General features: G+C 42.3%; 1 protein-coding gene across 1 annotated transcript in view; it reads right to left on the bottom strand.

Annotated features, from left to right (window-relative positions):
• Positions 1 to 25,201, bottom strand: part of ascc3 (activating signal cointegrator 1 complex subunit 3) — a 169,343-nt gene that overhangs the window by 70,870 nt on the left and 73,272 nt on the right. Inside the window, exon 11 of the mRNA XM_056433517.1 lies at positions 16,888 to 17,052. Coding sequence (XP_056289492.1) covers positions 16,888 to 17,052 — 165 coding nt within the window. The remainder of the gene's footprint in view (positions 1 to 16,887; positions 17,053 to 25,201) is intronic.

Below are 25,201 nucleotides of genomic sequence, written 5' to 3'. Positions count from 1 at the left end.
TCAAACCAACAGCGCCAATGAATGATTGACATTTAAAACGGATGAAGCTGTAATATTACTTATCTTAAAAATTGTAAATTTTCACAAAAAAAGCGTAATTTGGCAGTGTTTTATTTGTATTTGTTTCCTAAGTACATGTATACATTTATTTATATTTACTAAGTACATTAACTTGTTCATTAATTCATTCATACATGTACTTAGGAAACAAATACAAATAAAACACCGCCCAATTATGCTTTTTTAGTGAGGAAGGTCCATCTGTATACTATTAAACAGAATGTTGTAGTTTAATCTAATATAATCATTGTCGGGAGATGAAAGATAACTAGGTGAAATTATATTAAGTACAGAGGTTCACATGGTGAATTTAGCATATCTATATAATTATTTATTGAATTTTTTTCTTCTGTTTTTCTGTTAAGCTCCCAGAGTTTCAAATTAAAATCTTTCCATGAAAGGGAGGGGTTTTGGCCATACATATTTGCATGTAGGTCCTGGTCAACATTTAAAACTTTACTGTATGTGTGTGAGGCTGCAGTCCTGAATATTTCTAGGAGTGAAACAAAAACAAAAAGCAAATTGTAGAAAGAGGTCGGCTTTGTGGTCTATGTATTTGACTTACGAGACAAAGTAAATGGCCTTACTCAAATACTACGCGCCTTTATTTTGTCTTTCAGACCTGATGAAAATTCAATATGTTGTGTATCAATGTGGGTGAGAGGAGGGAAACCTAGGGAGGGTGGGGGTGGGGGGAGCGGACTATCTGAGCCTCCTTCTGGATGTGACAGGGAAGATTGGTAAGGCTTTTAATGTGATGCAGTACCTGTCAAACCAGCCCATCAAGATAAGACCTAACCAAGCCCTGCCAGCCTGCACTACACATCCACACCAGCATGGCAGAACCTCCCTACTGCAGATGTTCACCTGCAGGGAGTCAAACCATCTGCAGAGCAGTTTCTTTTACTGTAAAAGAGATGAAGAATCCACATTCCCACACTAAGTCTGTGGTAATCATAACATTTTATAAAAACATACGGTCATTGAGATTAACGGCCTCAATTCCAATTACCCCAAGGAGAACGGTTAATAAGCTGAATGTAACTCAATTAATAGAGCACAATATAAATATGAGACCCCGTGGTGACCTGTGAAGTCCACTGTGGCTTTGCTTGGCTGCTGAAATAACACCATTTCTCATTGGTATTAATAAAGAACTTTATCTATAACCATTTATTACATTGTCTATGCTCAACTTGAAGGGGGTTTTCCCACAATTTGACACTTAAAGGATAGCGTTGTTTACTAGTTACGAGGAGTACGACTCAGACAGTGAACACAGCAGTATAATGTCTGGAGGCGGAGGAGCTTCATTCAGTCAGAGAATCTGAGGGAATAAACCTGATGATGTCATCAGTTCCAAAGGGATACTCAGACAAAATATGTAGAACAGGAAAAAAGGAGTTTGACAGACTGTACATAAGTATAAGTCAAAAGTACTTTGCTAAAACATGAAAGAACTGATTAGACTTTAATAATCATAATATCTTAATATAACACACTGCCGTTGAAAAGTTTGGGGTCACCCAGACAATTTCGGGTTTTCCATGAAAACTCACTTTTATTCATCAAATGAATTGCAAAATGAACAGAACATATAGTCAAGACATTGACATGGTCAGAAATAATGATTTTTATTTGAAGTATTCATTTTCTTCTTCAAACTGGTCGCTCAAAGGAAGGCCAGTTGTATAGCTTCTCTCACCAGCATAACTGTTTTCAGCTGTGCTAACATAAGAGGGTTTTCTAATCATCCTAATCAAAACACAATGTACCATTAGAACACTGGAGATGGGCCTCTATACACCTATGTAGATATTTTACTAAAACCGAGAAGTTTCCACCTAGAATAGTCATTTACCACATGAACAATGTATAGAGTGTATTTCTGATTTATTTAATGTTATCTTCATTGAAACAGTGGTTTTCTTTGAAAAAGAAAGACATTTCTAAGTTTTTTTTTTTCTTCGTGACCAAGAACCCTACTAAGAACCCTATTAAAAGTGCATAATAGTCATTGTGTGCGCATTAAAAATAAAAAATATATATATTACAATAAAAGGCATGCCTTATGTAAACTTCGAGGTAGAGTACAAACGCTCCTTCAATACCCACGAAGAAGAAGCTCCACAACAGAGCAACAATAAAGGCCTTTGTAATAAAGGTTAGAGGGACTTAATCTTGAATGAAGACCGTAATTGGTCTCAGAACATTCGGCCAAGAAAATGTGGCTCAAACCAAAGCTCTTCCGAGTAAAACATCAAAGTGATAACAGGCCTCGGTTCTCAAACATTTGCATAAAAAGGGGGACAAATATATCATTTAGTTTACGGAGATTTCCATATTAATGCGTCTGAAGACGTGGACTTAAGCACCTTGCGCATCGGAGGCAGTCGGAGTAATTCCTTCAGGGCAATCAATTATAGCAGTCTGTCAGGTGTGGCAATAATGAGAAGGGGAGCGATGAGGGGGTTGGGGGAGGGGATGCCGGGCGTGCTGCTGCTGGCACCCGGCATCCTGGGTCGGAGGGTGGACTATGAGCCGTTTACAAACTCTCACACAAAGACAAACAGAAACACGCCGCTTTCTGTGCCAGACACATTTAGATACACTAACTGGCAGAAAGAATAATCCCACGTGTTGTACTCAAGTAGAGTGACATAATCCTCTGTAGCCTCTGCATCAGAAATGTTAGGTTCAGGTTACTGTATTCTGTATTACTAATAGGTTCCTTATCCAAGCTTGTAATTCTTAAAAGGGCAAATCCCTTCTCCCAATACCTGCCTTTACAGTCTAAACAAAATCAGAGTATGTATATGGCTTATGATATTCTATATTCATCCTCTCATCCACCAGTACTATGTGCACAGCCACACCGACACAATGATGCACTGACATGAGAACTGATTGAGAATGTGTCCAAAGCAGGAGGCAAACCTCCGATTCTGTCTTAACACCTGCATTCTCTCTACTGTCCAGTAGGGGGCGACTCCTCTGGTTGTGTAGAAGTCGATAAGGAAATGACGTACTTCTCAGTAATCATGAGTTCATGGTCTCAATTTATAGTTTGGAGTCTTCTTCAATGCAGCATGATGTTAATTTAGTACATTATAGCCCATTTAACAGGGTATTTTTTAGGGCGGCACTACCTTGTGATTGACGGGTTGTTACGTCCCGTGACTGAGACGGCCCTCTTCCAGGAAGAGGGTGGAGCTATGTCATTCAGGTCTGGCACACCTGGAGCAACACCACCTGAGAGGCATCTCCTAATCAGTGGGCGGGACATATATACACCCTGAAAGCAAGTGTCTCTCTCTCTTCACCTCTGAGCTTGGCCAATCTGTAGCATGGTGCCTAAGTGTAGGCCACCATTTGTGGGTTTTGGGTCAAGCTGTGTAGGGGTTCATTGCCATTTTTGTTGTGTCTTTTCTCCTGTTTTGAGGTAAGACAGGGAGCTCAGTATTGTTTTTCATTTCACCACGGTAGTTCAGTGTGACCTTTTGTTTTCTAGTTAGCATTGGGGTTTTGTTTTATTGTGTTGGCCTTGGAGACCCTGACGGTTCTTTGCTTCTGTTTTAGTTTACCTTTTGTTCAGCCTTAACTGTGCTAATAAATATTCCTTATTTGTTTACGCATTTCACCTTGTTGTGCACCTCCTTTGTTCCCCCCTGAGCTGTATCCCTTATTATTTGTATGTTACGGCCTGTGCATCCCTAGACAACCGAGAGGCCGTTACACGGGTCCTCTACTTCAACCAGGCGTCTCTATGTCACTCCTCACTCCATATATGGTCACACCCGTTCACTCCTCGCAAAAATGGCTGGCAACAGACAATAATGGTGAATTTGAGGCTTCAAAACAGTCTTTTAAAACACATCAGCGGGCCTCACTGTTGCACTGGCTGACATGTTCCTCCATTACAAACACACACTGTACTTTATTCCAACAGTCCACCTGGACATGTGCACACGTCACTCAGCCTCACATCCCGCCCTCTGTACGCCCACATTCAGCCATAAATGGTGAACGCAAGAGCGCCTCATGAATATTGATGCATATAAATGAGCCTGCTGATCAAAGGTTCTCCATGGCGAACCACGCATTATGAGCAATCATACTGATTGCTTCCCAAAAAAAATGATCACGACAATCAGTGGAATCCACCACCATGGAACATCATGAGGAAATGGGAGTTTAGGGATAGGTAAACACAATATATTGATTTAGTTTTGTGATGGTGAACTGGGCCCGCATTGTGTTTAAATGAGAACGGACTCATGACGGAGACGGCTGCTTATGAAAATATGATTGCCAGGGTGAAGAACAGTTCAAACTGACCAAGCATGGAAACATCTGATGGCTTCTATTACAAATTAGAGGAGCGGTCAAATATTCAGGGGCCGGATTTGTATTTTCAGAGAAATGCAAATGTGGATGCAGGGTGGTGTATACAAATTTATAAGTAAAAGATAATTAAGAGGTGTCGTTTTTTTTCCGGTTTTCTTTTTTTTCTTTGGGTGTATATGTGTGTGTATGTATGATGTATGTATGTTTGTATGTTTGTGTGTGTGTATATCTATGTATGTATGGGGATATATGTGTGTATGTATATATGCATGTTTAGGCGTATATATATATATATATGTATATGCATGTACATATGTGAGTATGTATGTATGTATGTGTATGAATGTATATGTATATATGTATCATTGTGTCCTGTTTTATATATATTTTAATTTTTTATGTTTGGCATTTTTTTATTTTTTCATGTTAATATATCTAAACGAATTTAAAAAATGTAAGTGAAAAAAAGAAAGAAGAAGCAGACTTTGCTTTGTTTAAAATATGTCATAATGGACAAGCACAAATACCAATAACGCTCGTGGTTTTAATGTTTATGACGTTTGCTAGTACTACTGTTATTGAAATGAAATGTGTAAGACGTTTATTCTTTATTGATCACCACTTTCGTGAACTTGATCAGCCACGAAAAATAGTCCCCAACAGACAAACTATATCGTCCCTTTAGAGTAATGTTAAAAACTACAGTGGCCAAATGCTTTTAGAAAACGACTGAACCCCTTTTCATAAATGAAAAATGTGCTTTTTAGAGATTAATGTCTTCAAAATTATTATTATTGGATGATAAAATATGAATATAGAATTATGTAATTAATGCTGAAGTAATATTTTTTTTCTTCTTTTTCTTTGTCAATCTTACTCCCCTCTTTTGTTCTTTCCACCTACTAATTTCTGTTTCACCCTTCTTTCTGCCTCGCCCTGTTCCTGTCTTTCCTTCTTTCTTTTCCTCTCTGCTCTCTCAAATCAAATGAAGAAAGGTCAATTGAATAATATCTCAACAAAGTTTAGTGTCAGATTTAAAATTGAACTGCATACATTACAAATAATACATAATCTTATAATAAATACATGATCTCTCATTTCAAGTAAAAATACAAATCTGAATAAAAGAAAGCTTTTTAAAAATGTACATCCTAAAATAAAGTACATCATTTAAATTTTTTTTAACTGAACTGATTTATCTTTGACCTGCAGCTTTCAATTCAGTTAATTCAGGTGTGAAGTGATTTTAATTTAAAAAAAGATACAATATTATATTTTTCCCATCTTCTAATAAGTGAAGGAGTCGATCCTTGGTTATTATTGTCGGTCATCGAATGAATGGGTCAGGATTCTGATCATTTTGGGCTCGAATGTATATTTTTCTGTGCCTTTATCCATTTGCTCAAAAGAGTTGGGCTTTGTCTCGTAGTGGAGCTTCATATCGCATATTCATATTTTGTAGAACCCCAATGTGAAAGAACATCTCTGACTCACTTCTACTATTGTCTCGCTCTCTCTCCTCGACTCTCTCGTGTGTTTATCTCACTCGAGTCGAGGATAATACGCATCAGAATACACATATTTGATTGGCCGAGTAGCTTCACGTGATGTGATTTTCAACGCATGTAATTGGTCGGTGTGTTTCCTGGACTGAACGAGTGCCGTAAAGGCTAGAAATGCTGCGCTGGTTAAAATAGAAGCGCTCCATTAGCAAATATGACAAAGACTGTTCTGGCATATGTTTAAGGTGTAAGCAACATGTGGGAACTTATGTGCATTTAATTTGGCTCTGCCTGGAAATTAATAACTTTTGGATTGAAATTGGGAACCAAATATCTTCCATAATAAAATATCCTATTGAGCTCAATCCTCTCATATGTATCCTAGGCCTACACTCTGTCTCCCCTGTATTAAACAGACATAGAATCCTCAGTCTTCTGTGGTACTGCGCTCGGCTGTCTGTCCTCCAGCAGTGGATTGACAGCACCACACCGTCTGTTGGCTTCACAATGTCCTCCAGCTGCTGCCACTGGAAAGACTCACGCATGTCCTCCAAGGAGACATAAACGGGTTCTTTTCCGTCTGGAATCCTTTTATGGATTTTATTGGCGAGGACTATGCCGAAACCATAAGAAGAGGTTTTGCAATCTTTTTATATTAAACACACACACAGTATGTGCAAAAATGAAAGTGGGTGTGTGTGTGAATGTGTGTGTGTGTGTGTGTGTGACTATTTACAACAAACCAGATTTTGTGTGTGTGTGTGTGTGTGTGTGTGTGTGTGTGTGTTGTGTGTGTGTGTGTGGCCTGTGTGTGGTGTGAGGGCAGTCTCAGAGGTCGGAGTTCTATCTGTGAGGCTCTGAGCCACCCCCTGAGGCAGGAAAACAGTCTGTTCTTGGGGTGGTGTGGAGCGCCTGTGATCCTGCAGCTGCTGCAGTGGCTGTTGCTGGTCATGATCTGGTGGGGTGTGGCCCAGGGGGCTGTGGTAGCCGTCCCTGGGGGTCCAAATTCTCCTGGTGTACAAGTCCTGCCAGTGTGGTGTAAGCCAATAGTGCTCACTGTCTTTGACTCTCTTCACAACCAGCTCCTGAGTGAGTAATCTGTTGTCAGCCCTACAGCTCCAGAGTAGAAGGACGCCTCCTCTCTCAGGCCCAGAGAACTGACTTCTCCTCAGGCTGGGGGTGTGGAAGCGTGCCTCCTTTTCCTCGGTGACTGTCTGCTGTTTTGATGTCTCCACCCTCCTCCATGTGGACTCCTGTGTATATACCCGTCATGCCCTTCCTCAGTAGTTATGTATCCCCTCAGTGATCACGTTCTGTTGTTAGTCCTCCCTCCTTGTGAGTACGCGCCTGTTGCGCAGGCAGATATGTGATAGTTCTTCCTCTTTGTCCCGCACCAGAGGATGGGATCAGCAACCCTCCAGGTAGGTCTTCATCAGCCTCTCATGCCAGACCAGGCCCACGCTGGATGCTCAAAACGCCCACATGGTGTGTAGCTGAACACAGCCAGACAGTCATGTGCTGACAGGAGGAGTACAGTAGGGGGAGTGAGGAGGGTGAGGGGGGATCCTGTGTTCAGGTGAGGGATTCCTGAGGTGGTCAGGGCCACCCTGACCACCTGTCACCCTGACAGGTCTGTTCCCAGGATCCAAGCAGTCAGAGGTGTCCAGCACCAGGGGGACTCTGCCCATTAGTCCTCAGGAGAGTGTCTGGTGAGAGCTGACTGATAATCTGATCACAGTGTGATCATTAGCCCCCCTCTGGCTGTCCCATAGAGGTGTGGTGTGGTGGGAGGAGGAGGTCACATCAAGCAGACTGGGGCTTGGATCTGTCTGTGGGGCATCCTGTAGGAGGGCACTGGAGGAAGTCGGGAGGAAGGAGGATCGGCCCGGTAGTCATCTCTACACGGTCGAGATTCATCCATGTCGGGGGTCATTCATACATGCTGGGTAAGCATTGGAGGGCACAGGGACAGGGACACTGGGCACAGCTGACCAGGGACCAGCAGATCAGCCAGGGAGAGGTTGAATATTTGCTGACAGGCTTCTGAGCTCTAGAGCAGCTGCCCTTCTATGCCTGTTTTCCCTCATCACATCTATGACCCAGTGTTCTGCAGCACAGAGTGTGTTCATGTCCTCACACTGTGCTCGTGTGTTCAGCTCAGTTTCATTGTGTGTTAGCCACGCTAACCGTGTTGTGTGCTAGTTGTTGTGTTGTTGCTGTGAGCAGCAAGCGCTGTTGTTGCTAGCCTCAAACTGGTAGCAATGATGTCTACTCACCCGCCGCACTGCGGCTCTGGCTGTGATAGAAAAGGGCCCTCCAGTCTGCTGCCATACCTCTGCTGCTTGCCATCGCGCTTTCCTGTCTCTCTGTCTCTGTATTCTCCCCTCTCGCTCCCTCACCGCTTCTTCCATTCATCCCCGCTCGCGTCCTCGCGGTACTGCGGATACAAGACCATAGTAGACCGGAGCAGTGGCATGCTCACAGCTTCACGGGGAGGAAAGAGGATGGAGATATTTTGGTTGGGAAAGACCCTAACTACCGTGGGGGCGATGGTGGTGTCCGCTGCTATGTTATGAATGAGATTATGATGCTCATGGAACTTCGCGCAACTGACACTGGGACTGGAACTGATTTGACACGCCGGCGGTCGCACACTCAGCTCGCGCCTCAGCCTCAGATCTGATTGGTCACCGCACCGTTCTCGCCACCGCCGCGACCTTTTGTCGGTATGTCGAGCGAAAAAAAAGAAATGCCGGCATGGTCTGATCTGCGGAGGAGAGAGGAGAGAGAGTAGCTTCTCTGAATGGCGATAGCAGTCCATCGTTGTTTCTGGTAGCACACTAGCACAGCACACGCGATGCCTGAAGTCCATGACTTTTTTAGGTTAGGTTCGCGTCCCACCCAGCAGCCACCCACGCCCGATCTGAATTTCGATGATACCTGACGCATCATAGGTCCGAGTCCGATGGTGTGTCCGTCCGCGCCAAGGTGGAAATGACGACTGTGGTGATGACCGAATGAACGGCGGGAAGGTGAATGATGAACGGCAGCATCAGATGAGATGTTCCAGGTTCGCGAAATGAACGAAAGAGAAGTAATGTTGTGGGTGTTGCATAATTACATGTTGTTAACCCCTAACCCTAAACCTTACCCCTAGATTTCTGTCTGCACGGGCTCTGTCTGAAACAGGAAAACGAAGAAGGACTCATATTATCGCACCAGCGGGTCACCCATGGGCCATACCATCCTCCGCCAGACAATGTGTCCGTCCCTCCCGTCCCTGATCCCCATGCATCGCATTCATCATCTTATTTTCCAGAGATCGAGGTGGATGAGGGATGCTGGGCAGGGCAGAGTGGTGGGTGTGCTGAACTCTTGAACTCAGTTCCTCCCGCCCGCTTTCCTCGATGTTTCGCCGGCTCCCGTGTAGTAGGCTTGACTGTTTGTGATGTGGTTCGCCGCCGCCATCTCTGCCGCCGATCTGGCGGAAAAAAAGAAAAACCCTTGCAAATGCAAAAGCCAAAGTCCAAAAGTGGTCTGTGTGTGCTCGTATAGTGCGTGTTTGTTGCAAAGAAAAAAAAAAAATAAAAAAAAAAAAAAAAAAAAAAAGCGCACTCTCATGAGCTACCTCGACGGCGTCTGGACACAGCCGCGCCATCTTGGGACCCAAGTGACTCTGTGAATGATGGTTATAGTTGGTTCAATATGGAAGTTGATGATTTTTTTTTTTTCCTTATCTGATTGTCCGTATAGTTGGTTGTTTTGCAATTTTTTATCTATTCGGTTTTGATTGTCTGGTGTAACTTGTAAAAACTTAAAATAAAATGATTGAAAGAAAGAAGCGCTCCATTAAAATGTAATAATTCAGAATTATCTATCGGTTTGAAGTCGGGGGCCCAGATACAGCGGCAATTGGGTCCCGACCGCCTATTAGTGCGCCCTGGTCTAGCTTCTGCTTCTTCTTCTGCCTCTGCAGTGTGTTAGATGTCATCACCCATCGGCTGGTTTTCAGCTTGGGCTTCAAAACCAGAGAAACTTTGGCAAATAATTCTGTTAAGTTGCATCATGGGAAACGTAGCATCCAGTGTTTTTGAGTCCGTCATTTAGATTTAGCACCTGCAGGTGCTGCATGGTGTTCCAGTAAGTGACAGTGACAGTGAATGAAGAGTGCAATAAAACCGTATGGCCACTTGTCAGACTGATGTTGGGTCCCTGGGTAACAGTAACAGTCCAATGTGCTGCACTGTTTATGATGGTATCCCCCAAATGATCTATTATGGAGCCTAGTTTTGGAGATGTGTACTTGTCCAGCCATGTTGTCCCTTCAGTTCGGAGACACTAAAATTGGTAAATCATGGCTGCCTTATTAAAAAAAAAGAGCACAAGCTGCAGCCATTCAGCAATCATCCACTAACCAACCATTGACTTACTGGACCGGTACACCCACAGCCAGTGCTAGGCATAGGTGGGATAGGTAAATGCTTAAAGCGCAATCCATCCATAGGAGCATTCCAAACCAGAGGAGAAGAAAACATTCAAAATATTACAAATAAAAAGCCCATAAGTTGATAACTATGTAGTCCAATAGATATAACCATATATTTGTATTTCCCTATGCATCACTCTAATAGTTAATAAATAGCTCGAGCAACGTCAGTCACTCCTACCTAAAATTCATACTGGGAAGATGGAAAGACTATCAAGGTGTTTCATGAATACCCATTTTGTGAGTTTTTTTTAATTTTAAGTGTGATCTGCATAGCCTAGGCCAGTGGTTCTCAAATCTTTTCTGGCACTTCGAAGGAAGAAAGATGTTCACGCCCCACCGCCCCAACAAAATGGTCCATGCTGAATTTGTACTGAAATAACAACTTTTTGTGACTCCTAATATTTTGCAATCACTTTAAATTAAACCAGATTGCTCCATCAGAGAAAAAAAACGTTTCAATCACTGTATTGGAATACAAATACAGTTCTATCTGTGCAAAAAATAAATACAATTTTGCAAAAAATAGCTTATTTTGGCTGCAATTAACCTGTTTTGCACTGGATATATTTTCAAGATAATAACAATACAGTGCAACCTGTGAACAACTAAGACACAACAAGTTTACTGGCATTCAAATGGTAAAAGGCCAGTATCACAACTGTGTTCTAAGCACTGGGAGCATGTGCACTCTGCTGGAAAACAGACAGACTCGTGCACCCCAGCACAACCTCGAAAGGTGTTAAGGTGTACAAAGAGCCCAGTCAGCCTTTCTTCAGTAATATCAGCTAAACCTGCAGATAAGTGGGCAGTGAACCGAGTAAACAGCGGTCACATGTACGGACCGCTTTTCAATTACTTTGCGGTTAACCCCGGCGAGAGGTCTCCGTCGCTGCACAGCACAGCAGCTCATCCCCCTGCCTTCCTCACTCGGGTCTAAGTCCTTTAGCTTATGACCGCTATCCATGTATTTTCAACAGAAAGATGAGCACTTGAGTTCACACTGCTGGTTCCAATCGAGTGGGACGTTTCCGGAAAAACATTACTGTATTTTTACACACCTATAGTCTATACACGTATTTATAACAAACAAGCGCCAGTCAAAGGCATGTTCCTAAAAAATGTAAATTAACTTCAAAAAAAAAGTCCTCGTCTAATGGTTCATATTATATCTTATGAAAAACTTTTCCTACAGAAGTCCGGCAACATTTGTCAACTTCCGCTCTCTACATTCATACAGTCTTCTCAAAATTAACTTCCGTCTTCACAGGAGACCACTCGGTCTTAGGTTTAGACAACCAAACTACTCGGTTAGGTTTAGACAACAAAACTACTCGGTAAGGTTTAGACAACCAAACTACTCGGTTAGGTTAAGACAACCAAACTACTAGGTTAGGTTTAGACAACAAAACTACTAGGTTAGGTTGAGACAACAAAACTACTCGGTTAGGTTTAGACAACAAAACTACTCGGTAAGGTTTAGACAACTAAACTACTAGGTTAGGTTTAGACAACCAAACTACTCGGTTAGGTTTAGACAACAAAACTACTCGGCAAGATTTAGAGAACAAAACTACTCGGTTAGGTTTAGACAACTAAACTACTCGGTTAGGTTTAGACAACCAAACTACTCGGTTAGGTTTAGACAACCAAACTACTCGGTTAGGTTTAGACAACAAAACTACTAGGTTAGGTTGAGACAACAAAACTACTCGGTTAGATTTAGACAACAAAACTACTCGGTAAGGTTTAGACAACAAAACTACTAGGTTAGGTTTAGACAACAAAACTACTAGGTTAGGTTGAGACAACAAAACTACTCGGTTAGATTTAGACAACAAAACTACTCGGTAAGGTTTAGACAACAAAACTACTAGGTTAGGTTTAGACAACAAAACTACTAGGTTAGGTTTAGACAACCAAACTACTCGGTTAGGTTTAGACAACAAAAGTACTCGGTAAGGTTTTAGACAACCAAACTACTCGGTTAGATTTAGACAACAAAACTACTCGGTAAGGTTTAGACAACAAAACTACTAGGTTAGGTTTAGACAACAAAACTACTAGGTTAGGTTTAGACAACAAAACTACTCGGTAAGGTTTAGACAACAAAACTACTAGGTTAGGTTTAGACAACAAAACTACTAGGTTAGGTTTAGACAACCAAACTACTCGGTTAGGTTTAGACAACAAAAGTACTCGGTAATTCAATTCAATTCAGTTTATTTGTATAGCCCAATTTCACAAATACAAATTTGTCTCGGAGTGCTTTACAATCTGTACACATAGACATCCCTGCCCCAAAACCTCACATCGGACCAGGAAAAACTCCCAAATAACCCTTCAGGGGGTAAGGTTCTAGACAACCAAACTACTCGGTTAGGTTTAGACAACCAAACTACTCGGTAAGGTTTAGACAACCAAACTACTCGGTTAGGTTTAGACAACCAAACTACTCGGTTAGGTTTAGACAACAAAACTACTAGGTAAGGTTTAGGCAACCAAACTACTCCATTAGGGTTAGAGAACCAAACTACTCGGTTAGGTTTAGACAACAAAACTACTCGGTTAGATTTAGAAAACCAAACTACTCGGTTAGATTTAGACAACCGAACTACTCCGTTAGGTTTAGACAACCAAACTACTAGGTAAGGTTTAGACAACAAAAGTACTCGGTTAGATTTAGACAACCAAACTACTCAGTTATGTTTAGATTTTGGAAAAGATCGTAAAATACTAAGTTTGGTGGATGAATTGTTTGTGTGGTAGTCACGTTGAGCACAAACAGCAGTCTCTGACCCACCAGGTCTTTTAATTTTCCTAGTTCATGATTAGGTGGATTATATCCAAATTAATTTGCCTGAGATAACTATAAATTACAAGACATTCATTTTTCGTAAGTATAGCTAGATGACAACATACGCTGTATGACAACAGTCATTTTAGTTCCCTGTTCAGGTTTTTTCCTTCCATCAATTATATTCAAACTGGTTATAAACTATTCAATATAACTACTTAATCCCTATTTTTTAGATTAAGAGGATTATGAGGATGATGCTGATATTCTTACCCATCATGGTTTACAGGTCTGGCGTATGTATTATGTACTAAACGCTGCCATGGATAGCTCCCAATGTGACTGACACTGTGGAATTATTTTTGATGCTGTTTTACAAGTGGTGAAACACAACTCCTCTGATTCTATCCGAGTGAAAAAAGTATGGACACGGATGTGTTCTTGAATAAACAGGATTGGAGCCTTAATTCCACAGAGACACACATCCCATAAATAACACAACACATCTGAAGGCTTTTCATGAACCGGGTTACAGAATGAGTCACATCCCTCAGTGCCAGGGACAGACAGTGTGGACATTTATAGAGACGTTTTCAGGGTCGAAATGTAACTCACAGAGCACGATGCCTGGATGAGTCAGCGGACGTCTGTGCGTTCTAAAACGTTCCCTTTTGCATCTCTTACTTCCTCTCCAATCCTCCCACTGATGGGAACTTAAACGGGCTCATCAGAGGGCGATATAGCACGCCGAGGGCTCATTCTTTCTATTTCGCCGTCAAAATTCACTTCAGATAATCACTCTAAATATCTAAATGTCCTGGCTGGCTCCTGCACAGACACCTGTCAGTCATCATCGGGGGAAATCAGCTTCACAGACAGTGCACTGATTATGTCTTCCAGCAGCAGCAGGATGCCAAGGGGGGCAGAACTCATGCCGTTTACGACGTGTCGTTTGGAAGAGCGTGCTGCTGTTACTCTACCGGCATACTACACGCTCGCATTAGAAAAAAACAACTTGGTAACACTAACTGACTTGGAGTTTGATGGGTTTTTTTAAACACGATACAATATAAGTCATATAACCAGTGAGAACTGGTAACTGACATCATTACTAACTCTGTTTCCTCCCCGGAGTCCTTGTGACTTCACGTCTCATCGGGTCCATCGGACCTGGTTGGGTCTGATGCCTCCTGCCACGGCCCTGCTGATGCGATTGTAAAGTCCTCTGAGGCAAATTCTTAATATTTTATATTGGGTTATACAAAATAAAATAAACTGAATTGGACTCGACACATACTGTATATGGCCAGTGTCTAAGGAATGATGCAACAAAGAATCATCTATTTCAGAAACAAAAATATGCTTTCGGATAACAGTGATTATTGAACACGAAAATACAAGGGGAGGAACGCAAAATTCTCTTTTACGAAATTACTGTAAATTTAGCAACCCCCCCAAATAAATCCAATGCCAACATTTGTATTAGCTCCTCTCAGATTCTTCGGAGAATATAAACCTAGAAAACCTCTATGTGTACGAACAATATTTAGATCAGGATTTCAAAATTGGTCATTGTGAGCAGACATGACCGACCATGTAGTCTACTTTTTTCAAATCTGTTTCATAATGTCGTGATGATGTTATGAACCGAGACCCAACAGGGTTCGGTTGTAATCGTGGTTCATTCGGCAGCGGTTCATCAAACGTTGGCAATCTACATGGAGGTAAGCCACCGTTCCCTCACCAGTAAACACAAATCATACCGCACGAACATCGAGTGTGATGTGAACGTAGCATAAAACCAACGTTGCGCGGTACAAATGACAATATTCCCCTCATAAATGTAGTGAAGTACAAGTGGAAATGGAAACAAGTGCTTGACCTTTTTACCGAAGTATAGTAGTTTGGAACAAAGACATCATCAGCAGCAGCGTATTCCCACCTTGTGGTAGTGTGCGGATACGTTATGGCGACATGTTTTTGGGACTCGACACACACACACTTATAAAATCCAATACATATAATCCCTCCCTATAATCTGTCTCCCTCCTTGTGGATGAATTTTCATCTCTCTATTGCACATTACTAACTCTGCTTTCTCCCTGGAGTCCTTTTGACTTCACGTCTCATAGGGTCCAGACGGCATAGATCCTATCTGCCTGATGGATCATCGAGGTCTGGATCGTGGAATTCCTGCTACCGACTACGCCACTGTCCTGTTGAGACTCCGCCCACTGTTGAGACTCCGCCCACTCCTCCTCTCTACCTCCATCTGCCTGATGGATCGTGGAGGTCTCCATCGTGGAATATGCCTACTATGAACTATTCATACACTCTGTCATATTCATTGAATGTATTTTAACTCTAAATCTGTCCTTTTGTACACATTACATCTATTGCATTTGTCCATCCTGGAGAGGGATCCTCCTCTGTTGCTCTCCTGAAGGTTTCTTCCCTTTTTTCCCCTGAAGGGTTAATTGGGAGTTTTTTCTGATCCGATGTGAGGTTTTGGGGCAGGGATGTCTATGTGTACAGATTGTAAAGCACTCTGAGACAAATTCGTAATTTGTGAAATTGGGCTATACAAAATAAACTGAAAATAAACTCAATTGAATAATCCCTGGAACCAATACAACAGACTCCTCGGACTAGCGAGCTGCATACACCTGAACATACTGTATAACTCCATAGTCTAATTGCTCACTCTCCCCTGCCACACGCACACAAGGACACACACACGCACACACACACATGCATCTCCTCTCCCTTTGTGTCTCATTCTCCAGCCTTCACTCGGCTGTTTAACAGAAAGCTCTGGGGACGTTTTGTGGATAACGTGGGAAGAGTAATACAACCGCAATAGGGCGATGATGGAGAGAAGTGCAGTGCTGTCTGTGAGCCTCTTCCTCTCTGTCTGCTTGTTAGTCACTAAGAGTTAATAAAAAGTGCAACTTGGCAGAAAAAAATACGGGAAGGAGAGCCGAAGCTTGTGCAGCACATTGATCCTGGTGGAGATAAGTATTTAACCTAAATACGTACAGGGTACCTGATGTATGTATCTGGAGTATCCACAACTATGAAGTACCAAAAGTGAGCATTTGGTTTGATACTCGGGCTTTACAAAGTCTGACACTCCGGTTATTCATCACTGTCTTATTTCTATTTGGCTCAATATTTTTGGATCAATGCTCCCAATAATTTGGAAAAAATATTCTTTTGATACGAGTGCAGAAACCGGGGTACTTTGTAGGCCTGTATGAAACAGAAGTCGAACAATAACCCAGCCCTGAGTATTGACAGACAGTCCGCAGTCTTGTAGACGTGCCCCCCCCCCCCCCCCCCACACTTAATTTAAATCAACCTGTCCAATTATATATATGTTTATCAATAACCAACTTGTGTCGAATTTTTTTAAGCCATACACATTGAGAAATGTTTTACGGGTAATGAACAAATGTGGACACGAGGACAACCGATAGAGGCATTACATGTAGAAAAGACCTAAAAAAAAATGTAATTACTGCAGTTATGACAAATACACGACAACAGTGTACAGGTCATTCCAGAAAAATGTATTCTAAGGGCCAGCATACAACAATGTAATTAACTTACAACAAATATGTTTGACAAGACATAGGGAGCAGAAGGGAGAAACATATAGCCACATTCAGAGGTAGAGAGGGTCCAGGACTAACCTGTCTGATGGTCCGGGCCACCAGGCTCTCCAGTACCGGTCCTCGGTCTTCATGGAGGAGGTGCACTTCATCCAAGATTAGGAGACGCACAATCTGGGAGAGAGCCACATCTCCGACACTTTTCCTGGTCACGACGTCCCACTTCTCCGGGGTCGTGACCAACATCTGGAAAACACACAGGGAGACTTGAGAAACAGGGTCCTGGTGTTGGAACAGCAGTTCAATGCAACTCACGACAAAAAAATAAGAATTATAAAAACAACAACAGGGAATTCACAACATAAAAAAATATATGATCAATGTGATCGAATCATGTGTAACAAAACCGACAGTATTTCTGTTCCATTCAATGCGTCGTGGTGTTTACACTGCCTCTGTGAACGTTATTGACTTTTTTCTCCTCACCGTTTCCCAGCAGTGCTTTTGTCATTGAAAAGGCAGAATAATCACCATTCATTTGTTCCAGTAATCTTTTATGTGCGCGCGTTTCTGTGAATCAATGCGTCCTGCTATTTAATGTGAAGTCACAGCCGGTGTGTACGACGCACAGACATACTGTATATAAACCGTGTCACGGTTTGCTTATACACTGCTGGACAGGTTTCCGTGGCCCTTCTCAGAGGTTGAGCTGAAAGCCAGGAACATCGTAGTTATTGTTTCTACTAAATTTGTGATCAGTTTGAAAAAAATTAAATGATATTTGATCACATCAGCTCAAAAAATAAGAATGATGTAATGAAGAGCGGCATTGAGGCTTTCCCCGTCATGCTCTGTTCCTTCTGGTCACATGACATGTATTGCTTCTGTCCATCCTGGAGAGGGGTCCTCCTCTGTTGCTCTCCTGAAGGTTTCTTCCCTTTTTTCCCTGTGAAAGGTTTTTTTCTATTTCTTGGGAGTTTTTTCCTGATCCGATGTGAGGTCAAAGGTCAGGGATGTCGTATGTGTACAGATTGTAAAGCCCTCTGAGGCAAATTCATAATTTGTGATATTAGGCTATAGAAAATAAACTGAATTGACACACATCTGACTATTGCTTCAACTTTAGCAACCGAACGAAACATGCTAATGAATGGAAGATTATTCAACCTTTTATATTCAACGAATCCTAAGAAATCAATGTCGTATTATGTTAACCAGCCAGCATTTACTACCCTGAGAGGAGACTCATGGGGGGAGGTGTTTTCCACATTTCCACAACGGCCTATTGAAAAATCCTCAAGTCAACACAACTACTATTTGAAGGTTGATATGATGCTGGACATAACTTGTCTCTTTCAGTTGGCAGCGTTATCCATTTTAAGGATCTCCGATAGATAGATAGATAGACAGATAGATAGATAGATAGATAGATGAGCAGTTCATTCTCAGCTGAAGGAAAGTAGGAACATTTTCAGATCTTTTTCCTCAACAACACAAGGTTTTCCAGGACATTGGACTTTTTTTCCTCCATGTTCAATGACTGGAAAATTGGTCAATAATTTTACTGGTTTTCCAAGAAACGTGGGAGCCCTGCCTTCTAATCAAACTAGGGATTGAAATTAGGATGGGTTGGCCTCAGCTGCTCGGATTCTGACCACTTGTAATCATTTGTCTCTAACCTAACTTCATGGAGGTCCAATAATAAAACTCTCTGAAAACCCTTCGAAGAGTTGTCCAAAAATAGATTTGCGCTAGTGAGGTTGCCAGACGTTTACGTAGACGGTCTTAAAATTCTTTTCACAAGAGATATTGAGATCATCTTTCGAGATGATTGCCGAGATAAATCCCCCCCCCCCACACACACTATTCCCTGCTGTCTGAGCAGGATGACACACAGTGTAAAACCCCAGAGCAACACAACCACAATCCCTCCAGAATGCTCTCGGGCTCACGGCTCATCAATGCCCAATTGCCCATAGCTCCGCTCATTACAATGCCGATAGAAGCATCTAAATCATAGCGCAGCATAATAGCAGGCGAGCTACATCACTCACTTACATTAGTCCTCTGGCGTTTTACCGGATGCATGTCGAAGTCAGTCTGTGATCCACTACATCCACAGGAACGGCCCTTTTGGATGATGTCAACGGCATACTAACGACTCTATGTTCTTCTGTTTTGGCATTCCTCTAACACTAATTATATTCAACGGTATCATCACATCTCATCTGTATCAAATGTCAACGGAAACCTTTCTCCGCACTCTGCTTAGTGCCTACAATTCCAGTGTCGTAATTTACTCTTTCTTTCTAAGAAAAACACTACAATGTATAATTAATGGTGTGTGAACTGTTTGGCAACCTGTCTCTGTGTATGTGTGTGTGTGTGCAAAATTCCAATTAAACCCTTTCCGTAAAAGCAGTTCATTAAATCCTCTCTAGTTTGCATTTAAATCAATCTATCCAGCCATTAGAGGCTGGCGTACTCACAGAAAAGGAAGCGTCCGCTCCTAATTGGAACGACTGGTTAATCTAAATGGAGGCTCTGGCAAATGGAGCACAGGCCAAAGTGCCTTCTTAATTGCCTCGCAAATACACACAAGGAGGTGCACGCCATTGTTTGGCTGAATGGTGTTATTGAGCCCATTTATCCGTCGATCGCAGCGAGACTGAAATCAATGCGTTAAATCCACCAAAATCTTCACATTTTATTTAATTAAGATGATGTTTCCTACAAAGTTGACAATTTAAATCAGAGAATGTGATTTTCTGGATTTCTTTTTCCTCATTTTGTCTCTCATAGTTGAGGTTTACCTATGATGAAAATTACAAGCCTCTCTCATCTTTTTAAGTGGGAGAACTTGCACAATTGGTGGCTGACTAAATACTTTTTTCCCCCACTGTATGTGTGGACGTCTGGCTCGATGAAATGAGGTGACCTCTTTTTATTTGTTTTGATGTATTAATTTTCCTGTACTCTAGGTGGGACGGGTGGGTTTGTTGTCTGTTTGTAGATGTCAACAAAAAGATAGAGAACAATGGAAGTGTCAGTTGAAGTGCATGTTTGCTGTTAAAAAGTGTTAAAAAAAAGAAAACAGCATGATGTCCTTTCAGTAATTCATCACTAAACTAACCTGTCGACTTTAAGTTGAAAAAAGACAAAGAAGAAGACAAAGAAGAAGAAGAAGATGAAGAACGTTTTTGCAAAATCTGAATGGTGGCTATTTATTTTTTAAAGCCAAAAAAGATTTTGAGGATTCATTTGCAACTTTTGAGCCTGAACACGTCAACAGGAAACACTATAAAACTCCCTGCAGAAATATTAAGAAGTGCGTGAGATAGATACTCCATCACATCCATACCTCTTTTTTGAAAAATCTGTATCAATATATTTTAAAACTCAAAAGAACTGCTGCTTTTAAATATAAAATTAAAGAAATTGGAGGCAAGGTTCCCAAAAATGTCACTGTTTTAAAATAAACTTGGCTATGTCACCGTCTCTTAACTTTAAGTTTCTTTTAACTCGTCTTGTTCTGTGTTTTTTAGTTTGTCACTATATGTTTATGTTGCTGCCCGTCTTGGCCGGGTCATCCATGAAAAATATATTTTTCATCTCAATGGGACTCACCTGGTTAAATAGAGGTTAAAAAAAGAAGAAGAGTAAATCGATCGTGTTGCTGCAACTATAAAGGGACATTTTAAAGATCTTATTAAATATAGTACATTGTTGTTTATTCAGTCTCTGTGATCGAATGTGTTTTATAAGCAGTATGTTGTGTGTGCAGTGCCATTGTTACCTTCGCATTGAAAATGCAGAAGGTTATGTTTTGATCGCCGTGTATTTATTTATTTATTTGTATGCGTGTTACTCGCATAACTAAAAAAGTATTACATCGAATCGCATGAAATTTGGTGGGATGATTGGTTATTATCCGGGGACCATTTGATTAGATTTTGGGGTCGATCGGGTCAAAGTTCAAGGTCATGAAAAGGTAAAAATCTTCTTTTTACCATTTCTATCCAATTGGCATGCAACTAATGCCAAAATGTTCATAATTCAATGCCCAATCTTGTGATATGCGAAGGTATGCGCTCTACCGAGTGCCCGTTCTAGTTTTGATTGTTTTTACTGTGGCTGAATGTCGTCCTCGTGTCTGGACCGTTGGACTAACGGATTTCACTGTGTGGGACAATAAAGTTGATCAGAATCTAAAACCTGAATATCCCCATGAAAGAGACTGTATTACAAATGTAAGCTAACTTCGAAAACGTCAAATTGTCCTTGAAATGAAATCGCCGAGCGGCGTGTCGATGTGTTCGAGCAACTTTACAAAAGTATACAAAGCAATGATCACGTTCTCATTGGAAGGACAGAAGAACGATGGTCGAGCTAAATGGAGGAAAAGCTTGATGGTCGAAGGATTCCCGATTCTTGAGTGAGCTGCCAGGAATGAACTGGTACTAAACCTCCATCTGTCTCATGGATCATGGAGGCCTGGATCGTGGTCCATGCCTAATATGAACCATTCATGCATTCTGTCATATTCATTGAATGTGTTTTGTAACGACTCCTTCTGTACACATGACATCTCTTGCTTCTGTCCATCCGGGGAGAGGGATCCTCCTCTGTTGCTCTCTTCCCTGTGTACGTTTTTCGTTCTATTTCTTGGGAGTTTTTCCTGATAGGATGTGAGGTCAAAGGTCAGGGATGTCATACGTGTACAGATTGTAAAGCCCGCCGAGGCAAAATTCATAATTTGTGATATTAAGCTATACAAAATAAACTGAATTTGAAAATGACGATGAGTGGAAACACGTCGATCTCGATAGAAAGGAACGACGCCACCGTGCGTCAGTAGGGTGACGAGGTTGTTTATGACGTGCTCAACGAGCCCACGAGCTTCAGGCGCGCGAGGGACAAGAGGGCAGACCAAACGTCCATCTTCAGAGCTCGTGGACTCGGCTCTTCTTGACTTGGTCGTGGATAAACTGCGATGTGTCGGATGTTGTGATGTCAGTGAGAGCGCTGAAATATCACAGGTCCAGCTCTCAGGGCCATGAATCTCATTGAAATGAAGTGCTTTGGAGGGAGATATTTGACACACCGTCGGCTTGATTCTGTTAAAACATTTGGTTTTTAGTCATTTCAGAGCAGAAATCCATTTTCTTCCCATATCACGCCTGCCGTCCTCTGCATATGTAAGTGTTGGCTTCAATAAAGGTGAACATTCCCATAGATGGCAACATCTCCCTTTGTTACGCTCCTTTAATGAGTAGTGGGAGTGATGAGCTTGGCGATCCCTACAGTAAGAGCGGCGGCTCAATGCAGCCTGACATTCAGGTAATGGCTGCTGCGGAAGATAACACGTCTTGTATTGTGTGCTGCCACAACATATACAGGAAAGTGTGTTATACGTGTGCATCGTTTTATAATGGGCTTAAATTACAACTGCAGAGCGCACACACATCTCTATCCCTGACACGAGTTACAAAAACGCCAGGCGTAGATAGACACCGCGGCCTTGTGCCGTTCCAGTATTAACCGGTAGAGAGGAGACTGTAGAGCAAGGGCCGGGATGCTCGGACCAAATAACAATAAGACACATTCCTAAAGGTGCGTTCACACCAAAAGCAAAACTATTTTTCGCGTCGCCCAAAACGCGTGAGTTTACTCACTCGATCGTTCGCCGTGTTCTCGCCATAAGCGTCGAGACGCTCCGCGAGGGGCGGGGCTTGTCTCTGTGTCTCGTCTCCGTAAAGACCGTCATCATCTCCTTCATCCACCAGAATAACTAACCACTAGTTCTGCTTTATACTTGTTGTGGACGTCCCACACACTAACGCCCTCGTGTTTGGGGTCATGACATCACCCGTAGGCTCACTCAGCTCGGTCACTTTCACCGATGAAGTTACTGTTACGTCTGAAAGACTTCCGCTTCCAGCGCTACGAGAGCGGGACTCAAGAGCCGATTGGCCCGAGTTGCGAGATGACCGCCTCAAAGTGGAAATATTTCAACTCGGGGCGAAAATTGTGCCGCTGAAAACGCGTCGCCCACATCACGTCGCCCGGGAAAATATCGCTTCTATCGCAGCCACACGCGTCTGTACGTTGACTTTTCATGGGATTCGGTAGCGCGAAAAAAAAATTATCGCTTTTGGTGTGAACGCACCTTTAGAGTAATTATTTTGAACTGGGGTAGGGGGGTAAACTGAGTGACGAGAAATATGGACGTAGGCGGCACCTGCATTGAGTGTGATATTATAAGTAATATGTCAATGTGTTTGTTCGGGAGTTGGGAAAGACGGATGTTGAGGGAGGTTGTTGTCTTTGATACCGGACCAAACTCAGGTTTATTTGTTAACCTTTGGTGACAAATAAATCTACGTGAATTGAACTCTGATCCAAACTCTCTGTCCTGTGGGTGTCTGATTATACTGAGGTCTCGTGCGTGAGTTTCCTGTGGCGTCTCACCAGCAGTCAGAGAGGAGATAGATAGAGGTTTATATGCATCAGGTTAAAAGATCAGTCAGCATCGAGCAAGATGAAAGAAATCCAGCCACAACACTGTTTTTCAGTTGCCTTTAAATCGGTTTTGCCTTGAGACTTTGTTTTCTTCTCGAGTGCTCCTCTGTTCAAACACTGTGCTACAAGAACAACAATGGGCTGAAACACCTCAGCAGCCATTTTCGAATGCTCTGCGTGCGACTCGGCTGTGAGGCGGCTCTCCTTCTTGGATGTCATTAACTGATATTCCCTCTCTGGACAGTGAAGGAAGAGGGGCCTGGAAGTCACAGGATGCCACCCACCCACCCACCCGCACACTGGCATCCACATGGCACCATCCCTCTCCAAACCCTTTTCTGTTTCCATGGTAACTATCGCAGCCATGAAGAGAGGAGGGATGTGGGAGGAAGAGGTGGGTGGGAGGAAGATGGAGTGGGGACGTTAGAGAGAGGCATTTACTAGATTGCGATATGTGAACAACTAACGACTCGTCAAGGCAAAACCGTAATAAAAACCTTCTCAATGCAACGCTGTGTGTGGGGGGGTGTGTGTGTGTGTGTTTGTGTGTGTGTGTGTGTTTCCTTATTTTCAGTCCTCCTGAGAATATGGCTGCTAATTCCCTTAATATGAGAAAAAGTAGATACAATGACAACTGCTCTTTTCTTCTGTGAAGTGGTTGGCGGGGGGAAATACAATAACACAAATGTACTACATGGATATGAAGTCACAATAGACTGGTCCAGAGGTGCAGTAGGACCCATGATTCCCAGAAGCCCATTTATTCGGAGTTTCATCTCATAATCTTCAAACATGATGCATCCTTCCAATAATCAGTGATCTAGTGACGGCATGAATAAACAGCGTATCATAATTCATAAGAGCTAACATGTATTTTTTTTAATCCCCACATTTTCTTTCTACACCGGACACAACGAGGAGTTCTAGTGGATTTGACCAATCACTGCAGCTTTCTGCTCCCGGGTTCCAGGTCTCTGAATCACTGCTCATATTTCTTGATTTTTTTTACACAAAAAGGGGGTCTAGTGATTCCTTGTTTAAAAAAACCCAACCGAGCCAATTTAGAGCGTTGTGGGTGGGATAAGGAATCGGACGTTACTTTCCTGCGCCAGAGCCAGAAGAAAAAGTCAGAGAAATAAAAAGCATGAAAGCTGAAATCAACACAGCTGATCAGGCATATAGAACTCACATAGTGGTATGAGAGTTATGTCCGGGACCTTTTTTCTTCCGACAGAGCTGGCGAAGCCCGTATTTTTTATGATATTTACAAAGACTCCAACCGACGATTACCGCCGTGAGCACTTGGCGACAGCGGCAAGGACAAACTCCATTTCAGCAGGCAGAAAGCTGGAGGAGAACCAAGCTCTGGGTGGGCGGCCATCTGCCTCACACGACGCCTCAAACAACATGAGTCTCCAATCAATACGACAAATGTCAAGTTACTTGTTCCTTCACGACCACTCTATGGATCTTCAGGTCGAAGGATCTCGATGCGGAGAAGGGTGTTATGGGTAAGCCCTTGATGGGTTAGCCCGCTTCATATAAATACTTTTAACGTTACTGTTAGGTTGTAATAGTTTATTTTGATTCTGTAGTCTTGAGCTTTAAATTAATACATATAGAACTAGAATGGGCACTCGGTAGAGCGCATACCTTCGCATATCACAAGATTGGGCATTGAATAATGAACATTTTGGCATTAGTTGCATGCCAATTGGACAAAAATGTATCTTGCTATGGTCAAAAAAAGATTTTGACCTTTCCGTGACCTTGACCTTTGACCCGATTGATCCCAAAATCTAATAAAATGGTCCCCGGATAATAACCAATCATCCCACCAAATGTCATGCGATTCAAGAATATTTTGACCTGT

Source organism: Pseudoliparis swirei, chromosome 16, assembly GCF_029220125.1.
Source record: "Pseudoliparis swirei isolate HS2019 ecotype Mariana Trench chromosome 16, NWPU_hadal_v1, whole genome shotgun sequence".
Lineage (NCBI taxonomy): Eukaryota > Metazoa > Chordata > Actinopteri > Perciformes > Liparidae > Pseudoliparis > Pseudoliparis swirei.
The sequence above is the reverse complement of the archived record's forward strand: the minus strand, read 5'-3'. Positions and strand labels throughout refer to the sequence as shown.